General features: G+C 37.4%; 1 protein-coding gene across 1 annotated transcript in view; it reads left to right on the top strand.

Annotated features, from left to right (window-relative positions):
- ABCC4 (ATP-binding cassette, sub-family C (CFTR/MRP), member 4) overlaps positions 1-22,382 on the top strand; it is a gene marked incomplete at its 5' end in the record, with an annotated part of 111,005 nt that overhangs the window by 16,652 nt on the left and 71,971 nt on the right. The window contains 3 exons of the mRNA XM_009699864.1: positions 719-756; positions 1,113-1,213; positions 4,229-4,375. Of these exons, the coding sequence (XP_009698166.1) occupies positions 719-756; positions 1,113-1,213; positions 4,229-4,375 (286 nt within the window). The remainder of the gene's footprint in view (positions 1-718; positions 757-1,112; positions 1,214-4,228; positions 4,376-22,382) is intronic.

The following is a 22,382-nucleotide window of genomic DNA, read 5'->3' as shown; positions in this document are numbered from 1 at the left end:
GAGAAAGCTTAAATTCATTTCATGGAAATGATTGGTCTTGGCTGTAAAGAATATTCTGTATATTTAGATGCGATATTTCCTTTTTGCTTGTCTTTGAATTGAGTCTGTTGGGAAGATAGCTGAGCAAGATCAAATCGCTGCAGTAGACCGCCCAGAACTTTAAATTCACATGAACAGAGGTGTATTTTGAGATAAATAACTCTTACAAGTTTGTAGTCTCCTCTCAGCACAGAAGGAAGGTGGCAGTAGGAGTTTTTCCCTCCGTCTCTTCTCTCATCCTCCTTCAACCCTGTTTCTGGTAATTATCTCCCGTAAACACAAATTTCTGGACTGGTAACATCAGAAAGTTTGTTAATCAAAAAGCATTTTGGAATTTCTCTAGTAGCCAATTTAGGAACTGAAAAAATGATTTCTTTAATGTGCAATTAACATACATTAGGAAAAGCTACTGTATTTTGTTTGCTTAAGTGTATTGCTTTCCTTTAGTTTGCTATCACGTAAGGTAATTTAAGGTAACTTCTTTCTTTGTAGAGGGTTCTAATGCACCTTCTAATGCGCTTTGCAAATTGCTGCTGGTCTTGAAAGACTGGATGGCATACTTTCCTGAATATGTGATGTTTTCCCAGAGAACATGAAAGAATAGCGAGGAAATTTAATTTTCTAATGTTTTTTTTTTCATTTTGTAAGATGATTCTTCTATTTTCGTCTTTTACTCAAGGTGGCATATGTGCTCCAGGACTGGTGGCTTTCTTACTGGTAAGTTGATGATAATAACTGGTCAGTCATTTCTGCTGTTTTGGTCAAGTGCTGTTTGTCTAATAGAAATCAGTGTTGTATAGATGGGGGAGGGGGGAATCTGTTCTAGGAAACTTCAGAATATGCATGATCTTTTTCTGATGTCCACTCATTTTGTGTGGGGAAAAAAGATTAAACTTTATGCCAAAGTGTAACCTGTGATTGCTTCTCCTCGTGGTGTAATGGATCACATCAGCGCTTGGGATCTTTTGAACTAAAGATTTCAATGGAGTTGGATCTAGAAACAGTTAAATGTACTCATGAATATTTGCGGAATGTGATTTGATGATGGTTATCTTCTGTATGCATTTCCACAGGGCAAATCATCAAGAAAAGTTGAATGTCACAACAAATGGAAATAATGGAGCAAATGAGACTGAACATCTAGACCTTAACTTTTATTTGGGAATTTATGCAGGTAATTACACATGCATATGTCTGTGTCTAAAGATGTATTTATTATCTGACCTATCATAATAAAGAGTTTTGAGAGGTGTGAAGCAGCGGCAATGTGGGGAAATGTGATTTCTAGCAGTACATGAGTAATGTCTTAACAGATTAGGAGCCTGAGTCTTGCTTCCTGACTAAATTAATTAGAATAAATAAAATTAAAAAAATCTAACAGAAGAAATAGGTTGAATGCAGACTCTTAATTTGCTTTGCCTGGATTTTGGAAAGTAAGCTAGGAATTGAGTATTCAAAAAGTCAGTCACCGTAAGGTTGTGGTTATTGTCTATACTAATAGGTCATTGAGCTAAATCTTCAGTCATTATATGGATGGGCAAGAGGGATTAGAAATGGATCTTCATTCTGTGCTGTTCTAAAACTTGGCATGGCTGCATTCCTTCTGAAGTGCCATAGCAAAAGAACCAGTTTTTAAAAAGCATCCTAGATGGGTACGCAAAGCGGTGTGTTAAAAAACATTTCAGTGTATTTCAATAGGTAGCCATATGCTTCTGAATATCCATGAAAGGGCATTAATCCTTGTATTCAGGCATCCAAACATCTTGGAATACTGCTCTGAAATGTGGTAAAAATTGGCACAGAAAAATCATGTGTAGAAATATGCTCTCAGACTCTGCTATTTAGTGCTTCTAGTGATGTACAGTTTTGTATGGCATGGTAATTTCTTGATGGAGATGTTAATGATAGGTCTGAGAAAACAGGTGGAATATCAGAAGAATATGCATTGAATGTATTCAGGACCGTCTCTCATGAGTGAGAGGATAGGTGGAGGATTCTTTGTTTTTTTTTTTCGGGAGTCCACGTGATCTAAGTGGTTGACAGAAGACATTGTGCTTGGCTTGGGAAGCAACAGTTTAGGAGCCAGATAAACTTGGCTCATATTTTCTCTCTGTAATGTCTTATTTCATGAACCGTTCCAGTGGACTGCACAGTATGATTAAGTGTGGCAAACTTGGCTTTCTCTGACCATATAACCTAAACTACATTATGAAAAATTTTATCCTTTAAGGCAAATTTTGTTCTAGATAGCAGAACAGCAAAAGTTACCTTTATATTGAAATGTTCAGATGGCTTAGTGAGATATTTGCAATAGTTGAACAGACAGCATTGACTTACCTACTCAAAATTGTAAGTGAAGTTGAAAAAGTTATTAAAAGATAGTATGTTTCATATGAAATACATAGTAATCTAACTTACCTTTTTCTATAGCCTCTGAAACTGTATAAAATAATCTAACATTTCTATTTGTGATTCTCAATGTCTGGAGAAAGAAAAAAATCACCATGGTAGCTCCTTCCTAGTCCTTGTTGTTTCTATGAGAGATTTAGCAGAGTAAAATTTCTGTTAATGGGAAACCCCGCTGGCCAGAACCAAAGTACCAATTCCACACCTTTTCTATAAAGTGAGAGTGCAAAGAGCCTCTCTCATACTGAGGTGGTAATCTTGTAAACTGGAAAAGCAAAAATCTTTGGCATGAGACAGACCAAATGAAGGACTTGAAAGTAAGTCTTGTTCCTCCCCTTTCTCCCCAGCCATTAGGTCTTTTCAGGTGATTCGTTTGGTGAGGGTCATGCCAGCAGCTTCCAGTGGCTTCCAAGCCTGAGTGAAGTTGTACAGAAATGTGGGTTCCTGGGATGCGCTCCCTCTCCTCCCATCTCTCCCACAGACTACTGTTAGGTGTGGGCTCTGCCACAGCCTCCTGCTTAGTACCCCTTCTGCTCCCTTTTTGCATGACCCAGCTTTCCTGTTTGGGTACGTGCAGTTCCTCTTGGAAAAGTTGTTTTCTTTTACCTGGCCCGAAATACAGCAATCAGGACATGGCAAACAGGTGCTCATCCCTACTGCATGCTTTTCTCTTAAAAACAACATTGCGCAGAACATGAGCAATAAACTGTGAGCAGAAAATGGAATAGTGGTACCTTTTCTTGCATCCTAGGAGGATACAGCAGTAAGCAGGATGGAATAACTGATTGACTTAACACATCATGTAATTTCAAACCTCACTCTATCCCACTGTTACTACTATAGCTGTACCTGAATTGTCTCCAGTTTTAACCTGTCCTTAAAACAGGCAATATTTTATGTTGATAGTTAGGGTCCAGCTTAAGGGTGTCCTCAAGGCCTGAGTATCTGGGCTTGTGGTGACTATGCTTAGTTTCTGGAGCGGATCACCTGGAACCTGGAAGCACTGGTAAATGTAAGGTTAACACCTTCACTGTTCACCTTCATTGACTGGGAATTTGGGCAGCCACATTGGAGATTACACACAGCAAACAGAGCAGCAGCAATCTCATCATTCCTTGTTTCCATCTTTTGCCCTGTATCACCTCTGTCTTGTAAGTGGAGATGTGCCCAGAAGAAAGACAAACAGTCTGCAGACCAGTTCCCTAGGAGGCCTCTATTTCACATGGCATAAGGGATGCATCTTATACTGTGTTAAAGAAATACACATAATTTAAATGATTTGATGTGATTTACAAGGGGAAGAATGGCATGAGTGGTTTGGGCTGATTGAGAATAACTCAAGGTTGTCTCTAAATAACCATGTATATATTACTTGGTTAATACCTGCTGGCAAATGTTGAATCTTCACAGTGACCTCTGGAAGCCACAATTATACACGGCACTGTGAAATGAATTTCTTAGCAGAGCTGTTATGCAGAAGGTTTTAATACAGATTTATTTCATGGGTTAACAGACATTTCCTACATTTCTATGAAATACCAATTCTTTCAAACTGAAAAAGAGGAATTGTTTAAAACAGTGATATGACAGTAACTGAAGCTTGTGACAAATATAAGATATCTATGTTCTGCGCTTAGTCTGAGTCCCTAGGCTTAAGTTTGGATTCTTGCTAAACAGAGAAGTCAACAAAACTTGGTTTTAGTTCAGTTTTATTTTTAAATTCTTCTCTTTGTGAAAGATGCATATCTGTATGCATGCTCTGTCCATGTTTTTTTAATTTCAGGTTTAACAGTGGCTACAATACTGTTTGGCATAATAAGAAGTCTCCTGGTGTTTCAAGTTCTTGTTAATTCTGGTCAGACTTTGCACAACAAAATGTTTCAATCCATTTTGAAAGCTCCTGTCTTGTTTTTTGACAGAAATCCTATAGGTAAGTTTAATAGTAAAAAATCCTTTAACATTTAATGTACCTCATTGATTATGTTAACTATACTATTTCTATGCAATTATGATTTTATAGTATTTTTGCACATTTTAGGGGTATTTTGCTTCTTTTACTTAAAATCTTTAAATTTAAGTGTGGTCTTTTTAAATTTAAAAGTCAGAATGTTGACTGCTTATTGATGGTTGATCTTTCTCTCTTCAAATGCGGTCTACAGAAGAATGAATTACCTGTGGCTTTGGTGTTATACCTTGACCTGCTAGTTGCATTGCTGTTCTGATTCAGTTACACAGGGTTGTTTTCCACACGCTGAATGTATATGCATGCATTTTGTGGGAATGCCTTTCTTGTGCTTTTCTTTGAAAGCTTAATCCTGGCAAGTATTTGCCCTTTTAAAAAATAATTTGAAGCATGTGTAGTACTTCACAGTTTTGAGAAATTGTGTAGCTTACTATCCTTCCAGAATACACAAAAGCATAAAGCATGCAATTTAAAACTGTAATCTGGATCCTTATGTTCTTCAAAAGAAATGAGAGGGAAGCTGGAGCAGAGTGAGGAGGGTAGGGAAGTGAGGTGGTACTGATTTACTAGCCAGTCTTACATGAGAAACAGAAATCTGATGGTCTTTACTCCCTTGAAGAAAAGGAACATAGACTTGTTCTCATAGTTCCAGAAGTTGCTTAATGGTTGTAAGGGTATATAGAGATGGCTTTATTATTTCAGAGAAATTAGTAATATTTTCAGGACAAAAATACTTATGGAGAAAAGGTTCATGTCCATAATACGAAGAATGAAACATGTACAATTTCCCCTTTAGAAAAAAAAAAATTACAACTGCAGAAGTTGAAGGCTGTGTTATATGGTCTACTTGTTCTACTTGTGCTGTGTGTCTGTGGTAGTGCAAATTCAAGACCACTGCAAAGGATTAAAAGCAAAGTCATGAGCTCAGGAGACTGGTTAGCGGAGAGCTAGTGAGAGTACATACATCAGAAGAAATTGTAGTACTGATGGGGTTTGTTGTCAGATGGGCAGGGATCTTCCTTTTCCCTCTCTCTCTCTCTCTCTCTGTGTCTCTTTTTGTGTGTGTGTGTGCACAGCATACGCAGTAACTATTTTTGAGGGAATACATAATCATCTTGTAAGAATGCCCATAAACCTGGCTCATCATAACAAACTAAGAACTACAGAGCAAATATGAGGGACAATGTAGAGTAATAAATCACAGTTTGCTTTGTAACATACTGTGAAGCTGAAATTAGCAGTTCTTTGTAAAAGTGACATTCATAAAACCTGCCTATCGCTGGTATTCACACACTGTCATGACTTACAGATGCATGTTTCTATTTATCAGCAGGTATTTTATAATAGAAGATTAACTTCAGTGTGCGTATATTTCTTTCCCTTCATCTTTTTTTTGGTCATGGTATCATGCAAAGGTACTGCTGCTCTGATCTATACATCTTTTGAAAAAAGAAAAAAGAAAAGGGAAAAGATGACATGTGAGATGATGCTCTTGTTCAGAAATGGAGCATATAGCAGTTCTGAAATTCTGTTTTTAACATCTGTGTTTCATTGTCTGCTATATGTGGGTTTTTTACTATGTATTTATCTTTTAGCACTTCAGATGCTATTTTTTTGTATTGGCGTGAGATTTGTTTAAGTGGAAGTAGTTGGGTTTTTTTCCGTTTTGTTTTTCTTTCTTTTTTTAAATATTTCTTACTGTGAAAGACACACTAGAAAGAAATAGAAATTATTAAAGGCTCTTTTTTCTAGGACTGTGATTATAATAGCCAAGCCAAACTGTAAGTTATCATATCCCGTATTAGCAAAGCTGACATTGTGGTGTCAGATCTGTCACTTAAGCATCCAGCGTATTCTCAGTATTTGTGTGAGGTCTCTAAGACCTTAGCAGAAGCAGTTGCTGAACTGCCAGTATTTTGAACACACGGTGATCCACGTTCCAAAGTCAAGGAAGGAAACTTAAATAAATAGACATCCAAAGCTCTCGATAGTTCTTATTGGGGAAACAGACTAATGAGCAGCATCAGGGAGGCGACATTAGGAAATGGAAATACGTGGTGAATCATGACATGTCTGTCAGCTCCCAACAGTGTAGATCCAATCAGTCGTGGTGAATAAATGAGATGACTTATTTCTAAAAAAATTATGCTTTGTGAATCAGTTTAGGCAGAAACCCAAGATCTCTCTTTACAGATTGCATTAGCAATATTTAGGGAAGGGAAGGTTGTAAAGGGAATAATAACGAGCATCTTCCCCAGATGATAAAAGAATTTGAATGTATTTTTGGAACCTGAATTACATAGCAGAGACAGAAGAGGAATATGAAGACACCTCTCCTTTTTCCCCTTCCACCCAAAAAATATTTGTATGTACACAGATTTCACCTTTCTGTAATTTGGCATAGATCTAAAAATAGTTAGACAATACTGCTTTAAATATGTTTTGTGTTGGAAGGACCTTATTAGTAAATGACTGTCTCTTTCTTAGGCAGTTAACCTAGCCCTATTGAGCTGATAATCCTAAGTGACTAAAGCTTATTGCGTTATCCAGCATTCAGAAAGAATGATCAGATATTTATGACTGAAATTCAAATTTATCAGCAGGTATCTATACAGCATCACTTAAACAGCTATAGTGAAATCTTGATGGGAAGTTAGAGATTAAGGGTTATATCTTGGGCTTTAGCACATCTGACTTCTCTGCGTTGTTGACAGAACTTGTTTAGTTTTTGGAGGGTAGAATTTGACCCTCTTGAAACTTCCATTGCTCTTCTATCCATATACCAGTAAGGGAATTGCGTGCATGTCAAGGTATTTGTAAGGAAGAAAATGTGGATGTTTCCTGCTTCATAGTGAATGCTTTATATATTCCTTTTCGTGTGTCACTTGCGGGAATAAAGGAGTTGATTTCTGTGCCTGTCTAGCACAAGAGGGCAGCATGATCTGTTTTATCCCGGTCTAGCATTACAACAGCTTGTTAGAAGGATAACAGAATTTATCTGTTATGTTTTTAGAGATGATATTTGAGAAGTGAATTTTCAACCTCTCCACTGAGCAATAGTAATGTGGTTCTGTTCAGTTGTCCTCATTATCTGCAAGAATAATATTTTCTCTTAACCTTTTACACAGTAAGCTTTTTCACCTTCATGTAATGCTGAGTTCAGGAACTTTGTTGGCTTTATAATTAGTGGCCAAAGGTTAGATAACCCTATAGAGTCTGATGCTTTGGTCCTGTCAAGGAGACCTTCTTCAGCCATTATTCCTTTTAATTTCTTTTTCAAGTGTTTGTAACATTTCAAAACAAATTTGCTAGAAAGCTAGGTAAGAGAGACTGGTATTTCAGCAACAATTACTTGAATTGGGAGTTCCCTCTTTTCAAATTAGTTTCTTATCGATAGTTTAGGACATCCTAGTTTTGACAAGCTTCAGGATTTGATTCAAGGTTACTTGTTTAGCTTGTAGATGAATCGTCCTTTTTGGGGATTTGGGGACAGAGATTTCTTTAGAGGAGGAATGCTAATGTGTAACTGTATCACTTTCAGTAACGGTGATTTTGGTGGAGACCGTGTGTAATTTCGAATTGCATTGAGTTTAGGAACCTGAAACTTGCTGCTGCTGTGCTGATGGGTGCTGTAAGAATGAATGAATGATATGCATTAATTTGTTCTGATAAAATAGGAATCTCTTCCCCTCCAGAGATCTGTCTAAAATTCAAGTTGAATCAGAACCATTACAGAAACGCGTATGAAAATCTAGCCCTTTTTTTAAATTGTATCTCTCCAAACTCTTGGTTCTGACAGTCTGTAGAAGGAGGAGAAATACTTTGGCAGACATTACAGCCTTTCTGGGCTTCCTAGAAACAGAAAGCACTGAATTGTGTGATGGTTGTCCTCTACTTGTTAAATTAGCAGAATTTTTTCCCCTCCGACAAATGCTTTGTGGGAGCATTAAATAAACATTCATCTCTGGGTGCTTACCTAGACTTTGAGATTTGACTAGGTTACAAAGAGAAATATTTTCCTGTTTTGACAGCCAGAAATGACATGCCAAACTGATAGCTAATAGCAGAACATAAAAGTGAACTCCAAATATTAAAAGATAAAAATGTGAAAGAAAGCTGTTGTTATAATGAAGTTTGTTTTTCTTTAAGGCATAAGGATTTTAATTATGGTGTTCATAAATCAAGTGTTGAAACACCTATAATTTGACAGAGAAAGTTTCTTTATAGGATTAAAAGCATGTTCATCAATGCACAAGTGCCTATCTGCCTTTTATCTGACAGAAGTGTCAAATGGGCAATGTTGTTAAAGTGTTTAAACCATATAATATTTGCAACAAATATGATATTTCAGCAGTCTGAAAATTACAATGCTCATAATGAGGCAGTTAAATTATACTCTATCAGTCGGATAGTGAAACTGCTCTAGTTAGTGTACATTAATGTATGCTTGTTCACACAAGTGATTCTGCTGAACAAGTAGCATGTTTAAACAAGAAATACTGGTCTTAAACCCTGTGATTTACAGTAGGTGGTGTTTTGGCATATCACGCAGTTAACAAGGCAAAGCTTCATGTTAAAATATTTCGTTTGTAGTCTCATTCATCACTGATATAAATATTCAGTAGCGATGCCAGAAAACGTATTGTATTCCTATTTGACTCAATGACTCGCTTGCTTGCCTTTTTTTTTTGGAAACAAGATCTATGCTATCTTTCTGATGCAGTTTTCAGATATTTCCTTGTGGTCAAGATGAATTCTGCGGGATTGTGAAAAACTACCAGCTCTTTTGACAGCTTTCATGTTCTCTTAAGCTAATACAAAAAAATACGTTGTCCTTAAAGCAGCAGAGGCTTTGTTTTTAACTCTCTGTGCCAAGCTCTAACGCAGGTTCACGTGTGAGCAGGTTTGTTAGTTTATGTTGAAAAGAAGTCCCTATAGGACAGCCTTTTGTTATAAAATAAAAACACAGATTCTCTCTTCCGTGTTGGTAATCACTTGCATTTGTTGTTATTAAGATGGCAACACAATAGGTTCCATCAGTCATCAAGATCCTTAACAACTGCACAACGTTGTAAATATTATGTTTGGGTGTTTGAGTGGAACAGCTCGTCACTGAAGTAGGTGTGGTAATTAAAACCTGTTAGGTTGCTACAAGTGTTTAAAAAAAAAAAAAACATTTAATGTTTTTTCGTATAACAATGGCGATATGTACTTTAAACCTTATCAGGGCGTGATTATTAAATGATATTTTGTGGGAGTTGCTCATTTAATGTTAGTATTATCATGGCTTTTGTTAAGAGTTTAAATACTCTTATGCTTCCATGTGTTTTGTCACCATTATGATACTGTCAGGAACCTTATAAAGTTGATTGCTATAGGAGTAGTCTTTAAAGTTAGTAAATAGTACTGTGGAGTTATGTTTACGTTTATTATCTATTAGCGTAACTCAATTCAATTCTATCCTATTTTTCTCTGCACTAATAATTGAATGAAACTTGTCCATAAACTGATGAGACAAGCCCATTACATTTTCAGTTCACTGAGTCAGTGCTCACTCTATTTACGCTTAATACGGGAGATAAAATTAAAAGGTTTACAGAAAAGCTGTTTGTAGGAGGGGACAGGACATTATTTGATAGGGAAATAGCGTGAAGCTTGTACTGACAACCACTTCCAAGTGCAGTCTCCTGCTTTCCTGGCACAAGATTTCATGTCCCTTCACAGAGATTTTCTATCTTCTTCACATTAAGATCCCCTGGTGGGGAAAACGGCCTGCTGCGAAACTCATTTCTGACCATATGCTGACCTGCCCAGATACTGCAAAGTCTAGGTTTTTTTTTCATTTGCTAAAGCAACTACAGAGAGCGCTGCTCTTTCCCCACCTCAGCCAAGCAGAAAGGAGACATGGAGGAGGAGAACCAAGACAGAGAAACCTAATTAAAAGTATTGGCTTTAGAAGACTGCACAGAAGCTGTTTGGAGACGTTATCTTTCCCGCAAGTGTAGTGGGAAAGTAAAAACGGAGTTATGTTTTAGCCTTGCATAGATGGCAGACTATTTTAATGAGTTTTGTGGCAAGGATGAAGGAAATGTTGGTTGGAGGCACTGCAATAATATTGATGGAAAAACTGCAAGGGGCTTAAAAGGAAGGTCTAGCTGAGGTGATGCAGCTGCACATAAGCTTTTGGAGATAATCTGAAGGATGGAGGGTTTTTTTGGTTTTGATAAGAACTATTTTAAATATATAGATTTTTTTGCTATTTTTAATCTGCTTAAAAATTGCTGGATGGTGCTGTGACTGTGGATAGTGGGGATTGGAGGTGCCATAGGGATAGGACCTCCTCTCTTGTTGTTCATGGATGCCTGTTCTGGATGGGAAATGAGCATTTTTGAGAAATGAGGAAAAACTTAGCAAAACCCCATTTTCATTCCACCTTGGAACAAGGCAGAAGCATTTCCAAAAAAAGATTTTTGGGGAAGAGCAGAGCAGGGATAATGAATAGCCAGGTGGTGAGAGCATGTATGTGCAACATGGGGAAGGCAGCCCAGATCTGGTCCCTCTCTGATTTAATGTGGACCTTGAACACATGGCTCCCCCATCCCAGGTGAAAGCCCTACACATCAGGCTCTTGGCTCTTCTGGGCTCTTTCCTGTGCCATAACCTTTCATTGCTGTGTCTTACGGACACACAGGCACTGTCAGACCACTGTGGTGTTTGCAGAAAAAACAGCCCATTTTGATGTGGGGTTTTTTTTTGGTTTTGTTTTGGTTTTGTGTTTTTTTAATCTGAATGGCTGTAAATTAAAATAAAATGAATGCTATCACAGTGCAAACTCATTTCATTAGCACTATTCTGCTTTATTCTGCACAGAAATCTTTCTCCCAGATGATCCTGGGTAATCTGCACTGCAGCATCTGGGTGAATTAATTAGTCTTTTTTTTTTTCTTTTTTTTTTCCCCCTTCCAGATTGCCAGCATCTTGCAGATTATGCAACAAGTGAAGATTAGTTTGTGCCTGTGGTGATCTTGGAGAGTGTTTGGAAACAAAAGGCACTTCTTGATCCAAAATTAAAATTTTAGTGTAGAAAAGAATGGGTGTTGTATGTGAATCTGCCTGTTCTGGCAATCCAGAATGAAAACCAAGGGATGGGAATCAACAGTTAGGAAAGTGGAGATATTGAATTGAGCTCAATTTTAGTGTGCTCTTCAATTTAAAAAATACAAACTTGATTGAGTTCAATTACTAAGCTATTTGCGAATAGTACAAGACAACTTTGCTTACTTGCTTCTACCCTGTCTTCCCCAGGTGTTCTTTCTTTCCATCAGAATCAGTAGGTACTTTGTCTGAGGCTTTTTGTTATGTATTCAGGTGAATACATATGCAGGATCTCCTTCAGGTTTTGATTTCTGATGTCGTTTCTTGCAAGATAAAGTTATATTTGGAGGAGGCAGCATTATGACAACCTGTTTATGTTGACAACTACCAGTCTTAAGAGGGCTTTACGAAGTGTTTTAAAATAGCGTCAAGCATATGAAGAATATTTTTTTTGTTTGTTTGTTTTACTAGTAACTGGACAATAATCCTGTAATTAGAATAATAGTATGTAATGGACATTAATGATTGCTTGTGGCAATACCATCCTTGAGGTAGGTAACTTGAAACTGGAAACTGTAGGTTCATGGAGGTTTGCTTTAATGTTAATTCAAATTTGGGCTTTTGTTGAACATTTTCCTAGGTGATTCTCTTTAGCATACTTTGTTGCCATAGCTTTTGATTTCGGCTTGTACAGAGTATTTAGTGGTGGTGGTCCCTAACAAGGGGTTGTGGAGTGAGGAGATTTCTGAAACGTCTGGAGAAGCTGAGGCTGCTTTAGCTGTTACTCACCTAATGCTGGGTAGGAAATTGTATTCACAGAGTCAGCATGGGAGAAAGGTGTCAAAGTCTTCATTCTCAACTCTTTGGTTCAGAGTAGAGGTGCGTTTTATATTAAGAAGGTGATTTTGTTTTCATGTTGGACTTTTCACTGCTATAGAAGACTCATGAGTGACTACTGACCTACTTGTCTTCTAGTTGTAGCATCCCCTCATCCTTACTCATTTGCTGGTTAAAAAAAGAATATAGCAGTCATTAATACTCCTCAAACTTGAGCTTTATCATGTGCTACTTATGCAACTTTTATGACATTCGTAAACTCAAAGGAAGTTTAAAGTTAAATTCCTCATAAGTTCATGGTTTTTCTGTCCACCAGCGTGGTCCTTGTCAGTTTTCACCCACTGTGTAACTGAATTTATCCTCTGCTTTCTGTGTCTGGGAGTGCTACTCTTCCATCTCTCCCAACCCTTTTACGCTGTCTTCTGCATATGTCCTGCCCTCTTTCAAGCATAAAACTTCACTAGCCTGTATTAGTGTTGGGTTACAGTGCAGAATAATCTGAAGGTGCATGGAAAGCTGAGAAGGTGAAGATTTGGAACATGGACATTGTTGCTAGCAATTACAAGGTATAATGGGTGGAGGATAGATGGCCTAACTCTTTTCTTCCTCAGTTTTCTTTTTATCAGATGTGATGAGATTTCTCTGTGTGTGGTAAACCTGTTTTTTCTCAGTGAAGTTATTGTCTATTTAATATGCAAATGATGCAATGCAGAATAGTGCTAATTCGTGCATAGGCAACGAAAAAAACCTCTGCTTTGTGGTAAGCTTCCCTTCATTGGGAATACATGTTCCTTTGTCCCTGCATGTATTCATTCCTCAGCATAATTTCATGTTCATCAGTTTGGATGTTCACAACCCAAAATAGATACAGTACAGTCTAAATTCTCAAAGTTCCTACATCTGTTTTTAAGATGTCATAAGGAATTTCTCATACAGGAATGCTGTTCCTGCCCCATCCGTTCTAGGACATGCCCAGAGGACAGTAAACGATTAGATGCTAGGGGCATTTGCTCAGTGTTATGGTGGGGTTTTTTTTCTCCCCTCTCCTTTTTAATATGAACATTGAAAGCTGTAAATAAACTTCGTGCTATCTCATTCATCTCTTCTTCCAGTGCACTTACTTTATGTTAATAATCTGTCATACTGGTCTTTAGAGAGGAGGTGGTGAGTGTCTGTCTTCACTTCGAAAGATTGGGTTTAGAATCTTAAATGTTTTATATGCAGTGATCTTCTCATTACATGAGATAATGAACAGTTTCAGAAGTACTGTTGCTGTCTGTCACTTGTGTTTGCTTTCTCTTCCCTCTCACTGAAGTAGGGGAATATATCCTTAATGCTGGGCAACTTGAAGAACCTTCTGTTTTTGTTATGACCTGTAAACATGAGTAAATCTCTACATTGCCTAATGAGATAGGAGCCTGACTTTCTTTCAGTTTACAGAAGGAGAAACTAAAAGTGAACTGAAGTGCTGGGCTTCCTATGCCGGTTCAACCAGATTTGATGTATGGCGCTTACTTGGTTAAGTTGTTAAGTACAAACGGCATCTTTGTTATAGTAAGATATCCTTTCAGTAATAGAAGTTAATGGTTCAGTAAGTAAAATACACAATTTTCTGGCACAAGATAATAGAACTTCTTCAAATCAATGGCTATTTCTATTTTCTAGCTATTTAGGATTCCAGTCTGAAGAGTATATATAATGAGGAATTACGAGGCAAAGAAGAGTATTCACAAAGGTTAACATTAGCCTAGGTTTACCAAGTACGTGATAGAGAGGCAGGCTTTTCCAGGGCATTATTGAGAGCACCAGTGTTAGGCTTTTGCTCTAAATCTCACTGGCGAAGCGCTGTCTTTCCTATCCACTACAGTGTGGGGGTTCAGGGTACGTAGCCGTCCGTGTGCTTAAGGATGAGTATCTTAAAATTTTCAGTATTCTGAATTTACCACTAAATTTAAGAGAAAGTAATGAACAATAATTTTAATATTTATATATATACACACACATATGCAAAATACATATATTAAATACATATATAAAACCCCATATGCTTTGCCTGATGTTAGTATAATGCATCTTTCCTTTCTCCCTTCCTTCATTCCCCAGTCTTCTCTTAGAAGAACAATTCTCACTCCCCCCAGTCTCAACAACCAGCCAAAAATAAACAATTACTGTTAGCCTTCCAGAATATTTCTGGTATTTCCTGAACAAAAAATGGTAAAATGGTTTATGGAAGAGTTGGTAGTGGTTACCTTTAGTCAGCTAATGTTCCCTTACTGTTGGAGAAAAATTATATTTGATGCTCTATTAGGGCAAAAGATACCTGCAGAAACCTCTGCAAATTCAAAGCACCAGAATTGTGAAATATAGATGGTTTTAGCTTTAGAAGTGTCGTCTTTTTTTCTATTGAACTGGCAATATAGAGGGAACATTTTTTTCCCCGGTATTTTCAACAGAAAACCAGTTATACTAGACTTGTTCTAATATTAAAAAAAAAATCTTATCTAAGGAGTGCTTTCAAAATAGAACCAAATTTGAGAGAAGAAAGTGCCTTGAGGTTTTTATAAAGCTGACAAGTTTTAATATTCCAAATATGTAGTGACAATGATCTTTTTTCATAATTAAGCTACGAGCATGGTTTAATATTGAATTCAAAGCTGTTCACGAAATGCCGCTTATATTTAAACCCCCCAAAATTCCCAACAGAAAAAATGGAAGAAACAATCCCAACTTTTTTTTTTAAATTGAGATAAGAGAAAATAAACTCTGCTGCACCTCAATTTAATAACCAGTGTTGCTCAGCTACTACCGAAGGCTTAAGGAACAGTATTTAGAAGTGATTGTTCAGAAATAAGTGTTTCTCAAAGATTATAAGGGCTTATACAGATGATTTTGTTCACCTGCTGAGTGTTCGAGAGTAGAAATGTCCAATCTGACACTTTCCAGAAGTGTGTGTTTGCTTAAAAAATAGAAACATTCTTGTGGAAAAATAGGGTTTCATTAATTGTAAATCTTAGCCATGCAATAAAGCAATATTATTTATGTACTTTTAATAGAGACACATTTTGTGAAATGCAAAATCCCAAGTTTCTGAAATCATCTGAGATTTTTTCAGTTTAAAATGTAGTGCTGTGAGCACCACTTAATTTGTTAATACCTTTGCATGCTGCTTCTGTTGCTTGTACTTCTCATGAGATGCGAGACGTTCAAATGCTTATTGACTGCTTTTTATTAATTGTAAAGTGGGCATGGAGGTGCTTTGAATAGAAATCTTATGTATTTTTCAATTGAACAGCCAGAAGGAGAACAAGTTAGTATTATGGTTCTTGGAAAAGCAGAAGAATATATTCATTCTTTGACTCCATGAGGAGGAAATGCAAGAATATTTTCCCAACTAGTGACCTCCAGCACCAGAATAGAACAGAATTTGCAAATTTCTTTGGATTGTACCTGAATTACTACAAAGTAAATGTGATGGCTTTCAGCATGGAAGAAAAAGGCTTCAAAGGCCCTTCACGCCCCTTAGATTTGGTGTACAGCAGTGATTCATACTTGTCTTTCATTGCACCTTTAAAGGGATGGTGGTTCTTCATAATGGAGGTTCTTCATAATGGAGCTTGACCAGCAGGATAGACAAAGTATGCTGTCAGTGTAAGAGGAAGTGTGATGGGTGTAACAGTTGCTCCTTAGACCAAATTTACCTCTTGCTATAAGCCTTTCTGCTGTAATAGCAAAGCAATTCAGAGAGGAAACAGAGCAAGGACGGTAGTTATTTTAATTAGTCAATTCTAGACTATCCTCAAAGGCTCTGATACTTCGATCTAATTCAGTCTCCTGATTTTCTGTTGATTCTTCCAAATGCTTCAGACTTACTCAGACAAAAGCCTCTTTCTTCACAATTGTCAAATTTCATTGAATCTCAAGTCTTGGTGATAGAGCTTAATTGTCAGTAAAATAAGTCTTGGTTTCTGTAAATTGTTTGATCCTCAATTGGTTTAGAAGTGACAATATACTTTCTTTTACAGGGTTTAGATATTGTTTCCATGTGGCATATGGAGCAAAGTTGGACCAACTAAAGAAATTATTTCAATTGTTTTCTGTCAGGAAAGCTTAGACAAAGAGCTTAGTCTCAGATCCTTTAAAGTTCAAGCATCTGCCACTAGGGGCAAAAATTATTTTCCTGTAGGCATTCATCTTTTATTGTAGATTTACTGTGCTGCTTCACTTGGTTGATAATCTAATTTAAACCTCAGAGATGAGTCATACCTCCTCAATGGGCTTCACAGCTAGTTTAAATTCTCTGATGTCGGAGCCTTTCAGTTCTTTCAGGATCTCTTTTCTGAACATAAGGGTCCTTTGGATATCTGAATGCACTGAGGAGGAAAGAACGCGACCTGTGCAAGTGGTAACGCTTTAGTGATACTGTTTTGCAACATACCTCAGATTTTGTTTTCAATATTTATTTGGGTTTCTAGTTCAGATAATTTGTGATGTCTTGACTTGATTTAGGTCCATTGTGGACAGACTTCTGCAGGTATGGGGGTGGTACCCTGCTGAAGTAAGGAAACTTCTGGAAGGTAGAATAGGCCCACCACATGGATCATGTACCATACTAGAGACTTCTGTTTCACAGGACTAGCATTTTCTGTACCAACTGCGATGTGAGTTTCCCAGAAAAACACTGGATTATGAAAGGGTACAAAACCTTGATATCAGGAGACATTTCAATCTCCTTTCTTTGGAAAAACAAAACAAACAAACAAAACCCCAGTTGTCCAGAAGGTCCTAAAGGGTTTTAGAATGATCCAAGCACTTAAACGTGTTTGTGACCTCTTCCTGAAAGCATAACCACTGTATAGTTGACCACTAAGAACTTCAGGAATTGAATGTTTGTATTTGGAACGCGAATTGCTGTTTAAGGACTTCCTCTACAGAGTCAGTCAAGGACAAAATAGACATTCAGAAAGTTAAGAGGTGTTGTAAATACCATTCAGCTGTGATGAAAAGTTTATTGGACGCTTTTCATGTGCATTCTAAAGTTAAGCTACATTTTGAAAACCATCAGAGCCAACATTTGTTCTCTAAATATTATAATTAAATATCTACAATGCTAAGTTGTTACTAATTAATACTCTGTAATATTAATAGTGGTTGGGTCAATGACACAATTTTGCCTTCTGTGGTTTTTTTGCCTGAAGTTATACTTTTGTTGTATGTATTTTAACAATGTATCTGCAAATTGATCCAGAATCAAGTTCTGTGCTCATGCTGTTTTGTGAAGAGGGAAGGAAAAACACAAGATATTTTTCTGTCATTTATTTTCATTGTTATACGTGTATTTTCCCATTTTAATCCTGCCTTATCAGAGATTTGGTTAAGACCTTTTTAATGCATAATAACAGCCAAGCAGCTGTTTAAAAAGAGCCTTTCCCAAAATGTCTGGGATCAGATTATGTTCAGTGATTATTTGCAAAATTTGTAGTGTTTATTCCAAAATATAACTTGTGCTTTAGGTCCATGAGAGGATTTATAGCATTTTGTGTATTGGATGTGGATACCTGAAAGATAGGTATTTTTGTCATAGTCTTTGCATTGCTCCTCTAGTTGTCCAGTTCCTTGCAGTCCTGGAACTTTTTTCATCTTGAATGTGTCTGATGTCGTTTCAGCAGAGAAGCTGCTGATTTAAAAACCCAAAAATAACAACAACAAAAAATTGTGGTGAAAATGGATGTCAGAGAATCAAAATGAATGCATAAATAAGTGAGCTATTAAGACCAAAGACAGACATGTTTATTTTGAAGGAAGAAAGAAAATTTTTACTGAGAATTCCTCTGCCTGAAATCTTAATTGGTCTTGTGAAATCTTAAGACCCCGTGTGAATGAAATTAAGCAAACGAATTAATACGCTAAAGACTAACTGGAGACATAACTGGCTGTTGCCCCTGCAGTTCTGTAGTTAGTGAAGTGAAATATGCTCTTGTAAGAACAGTTTAAAGCAAGAAGTAACTAAAATCCTCTGAATTGTTCTCTAAAGGCACCTCTCAATAGATAGCGAGTATTGCCTCATCTGTCTTAAGTACAACCTTGTGAATAGTCTGTATGTATCGAACTCTTGAGGCTTAGGCAGTATGTCCTGGATGTAGTTTGCCATCTCCCTTCAATGACAATGGCCTTTTGGCTTCCACAGTTTTTATTTGGGAACTATTTCAGAACCTGATCGCTCACTTGCTGTGAGGATTTCCCATGTTTTTCAGTGTAAAACACTTTTCCTGTTGCTTTTACGTCTCATGTAGTTATTGTAGTTCCCCTATCTGGCTCTTTTTGTCACTCTGCATTTCCAAAACATTAATTCAGGCACTCTTCTAGTTTAAGTGTCGCAGCCACCTTCTGTTCACCTTCTGTTCTCACTTGCTTTGTCCCAAACTCTTCCACGCTTCCTAGCCTGTGCCTTGCCGTGTCAGGCTTCGTGCCTTGGTTGTGTGTGGGATGACATTCTCTCCTCTTTTTCAAGCCTGCTTACTTGTATCCAGAACTTGTGCCATTCCATGGTGAAGGGGAACTGAAGAAGCAACATTGAAGGAAGAGGGAGGAGAGGAAACAGGGAGCGAATATGCGGTGAATGAAGGAGAAGGAGAGGGCATGTGCAAGCAGGCACTCTCCACAGGGCAAAAATTCAAGAATATGTACAAAGCTCTCTTGATACGCAAATATTCCAAGTTCGGCAACTGCTGTGACTGTTACTATGAGCTAGTCTTTTGAAGGTTCTGTCTTGCAGCTTTTCCCCAGGGCCAGATGGAGAGAAGGCTTTTTCTTGATCTTTTGACTCCCATGTGCTTTGAGGAGGTCTGCCAGGAGGTATAGAAAGGAGTGTGACTTCATTTAGGCATTAGCCCTCTTCCCATGCAAAACTTTTACTATTTTTGCACCTGGTAACTGGAGCTGTTGGTACATTCCTGTGTTTTTTCCTCCCTCTGTCATCGTTTTGCCTGCTTATCTTTCATACTTACATCTTTGTAACTTCCTGCTCTCTGTGCAGTAAAGTTCATCCACAAGCTGGCTTTTCATCTTAAAATAATCTCTCAAGATAGACCAGTATCATTGTAACCGCAGTATAACTAGACACTGACAGTAGTTAAACATATGGGTGGAGAAACTCATTAATTCCCTGACCCCTTTTGTTTTCCTGTACTTAAAAAAAAAAAAAAAAAACAACAACACACATCTTGTCCTGCAACTTTCTGTTCCAACTTACTGCTACATCTTCACTTTTTCTCATTGTTCATTTTATAGTCAGTTGTGTTGGTTTCTCTTAAGTGACACAACAAACCCTTCAGGGCAGGGCATGCTGTTGGCTACGTGATGGTCCAGCGTGCATCCTGGTGAGGCTCTGCCTCGTGCTTCAGATGTATTAATCCTCTTTTGGGTGTTTCTGTCATGCAAATAACAAATGGCAGAGTTCTCAGGAGTCCCTTGTGGGCAGTACTCTTCTATTTTTGCCTGTTTATTTATTTAGGAGTTCATAGTGCTGGACAGCTGTAAATCAGAGCTTCACAGTGAAGTCTGTCTTTGAATTGAACAAAGACAAAATACATTGTAAATTGTATTCACTTTTGCTCGAATTGACTGTTCAGTGAAGCCATTTTTTTCTCCTTGGTGTGTGTGAATTTTTTTCTCCATTTATAGAAAAGTGAAGAAATGTTGCTGTTAACATATTTACATTTATCATTCTAAGTTTCTTTCTTATTATTTAAAAGCCATGAAAAAGTAGAAAATTATAGGGCTATATTAGATTTTTCTTTAATTTTAAGCAATGTAACCATATGTAACCATATGTTTTTAAAATAATTTAACCTCTAGCATTCAGCTGTCAAAAAATCTAGGGGGATGAATTTAAGGTATATTTCTACATGAACATTAAATGTTCTTTGGTTTTGATTTATACCCTACTAGTGTTTTAGTATGATCAGCAGCTACTTACTCCTCATTTGCAGCTACTTACTCCTGCTGTGTTTTTCTTTTTTGTTTTTGAGGTGAAGCTTTCTAAGAGTTGCCCAGTAGAGGGGGTACTGTAAAGTCATGTACAGTGCAATATCACTTTTCACAATGCTTAGCATTTTAATAATTTAATTATTAAAATTTATTTCTTTTAATGTGATGAATCTAATATGCAGTAAAGAAGAGGTCATATTTTGTTTTGTTTTCTGATCTGAATGTGTATTGTACCCCACATTCCCATTTCAGTGTTGTTAATTATAGTTTAGGCTATAAAGAAGTTTACATTACAGTGATATTTTTTTTCCCTAGAAGCTGATGGCCCAAAGAAATGCATTGTCAGACTATATCTAGATTCCTTTGGACAGCACTCCTTGCTTGAAGAAAACACTGACATGTGGTTGCCTTCAGCTTTTCTGAGACAAAAGATTTTGGGTTGTTTCTCAGGCGAGATTTGGTGCCAGTCACAAAACCGAGGAGGCTGTGAAGTCATCCCTCCTTATACCCTACAGCCCACTCCCCAGGAAAGGATCCTTTCCGTGCCATAAATTAGGCCAAAAAAAACGCCAAAGGGATTTGAATCCAGCTGTAGTCCCTCCCATGCCCATTGCCGTAGCCTTCAGGCACGCACTCATTTGCCTTCTTCTAATGCCATACTTATTTACTGATTCATCCAAAGAGAGAGCAGCTTCAGGAGCAGAGACTGAAGGAGGCCTACTGCAGAATTGCCTCTAGTAGAGCAATTAACACGCACGCTGGAGAGGTGGATGACCCATGTTCGGTGCATGCTCTGTGACTCGTAAAAATAGCAAGTTCCCTGGTGTCCCTGCCCAGCCTTCACCTCTCATGTAAGTGTCCTGAGCCCCAGGCTTGGCTGTATCTTTATAAAGAGGACAACAGATTTCCCAGTATCTTCCTTTGTGGTTTTGTGAATGGTACCTAAGTTGTGAATCTAGTTGTTTCCAAATTTTCTGTGGCTTTGCTCTAACATGATTTGAGATGTCCTCAATTCAAGCAAAATTTTAATTTCATGGGCAGTGTGTCTTTTTTAACACACAGCAAATTTGCAAAGCAAATGCTTTGATTATTTGCACAGCAAACTAAAAGAGACACAGTTCTAATTTTCTGATAGTTATACCAGAATTTCTCTTGAGTTCAGTAGTAATGGCGTTTCATGTGAGACAGGAAAAAAGCCCACTGAGAATTTTCTAGTGTCATCCGTTGTGAATGCTGGATAATGAAACCCATGTTGTTGCAGTGACTTTTTTATAGTATGAGTAGTTAAAAAGGAAAAGGTATTTCAGGAATCATTACATGGGTACATAATGAACAAACTTTAAAGAGAATCTCTCCTTGCCGAACAATTCATATTTTCCAGAAGAGGAGAGAAAGAAAGAGAAACTGAAGCTAAAGAAAAATGAATGATCGAACCAAAGGAACATGCCAAGCAGAAGACAAGGGTTTACAAAGTCAGATGAAGACATGAAATGCCTCTGCTGTTTGAGCTGCCCAAAGGCAAAATCAGTGGGCTAGGTAGAGGCCAGGAGTCTTGGCTTGGCTTTCACAGCAACAACCCATGTAGAATTCCCTTCCATGGTTTCAAAAAAGGAAGAAAATAGATGGACTACATCAGAATCATTCTCTTCAGTGTGTGGGAGGGGTTCTGAATATATATGATTGGTAGAATACAGGATAATATTTGTTTTGTGGATGGTAACTGTATCAGCCAGATAGCAGTTCCAACTGAAGATTTCAGGAGGCAAAGGCTTTATATTCAGTAATGTCCTGTTTGCTTATTGTCATCTTAGACTTGAGTGATGATTGAGCCCTTCTAACTTCAACACCTTAAAAAAAAAAGAGGAAGAAACACATTAAACCCGAGCAAATTAAGATTCTTATTCAGTACATTGTCTTTAGGAGATGGAGCAACGGTAAGAAAATCCACAAATACGAGCAGATTTGCAAGAACTATGTGAGATTTCCTCCTCTCTGATATTTGCTGAAATTCAATATTTAAAGCCTATTCTGAATCTAGTCTTGATAGTATAAATAA

Source organism: Cariama cristata, unplaced genomic scaffold, assembly GCF_000690535.1.
Source record: "Cariama cristata isolate BGI_N322 unplaced genomic scaffold, ASM69053v1 scaffold1665, whole genome shotgun sequence".
NCBI classification, from domain to species: Eukaryota; Metazoa; Chordata; class Aves; order Cariamiformes; family Cariamidae; genus Cariama; species Cariama cristata.
Note: the sequence above shows the minus strand (reverse complement) of the source record. Positions and strands in the feature narration are given on the sequence as shown.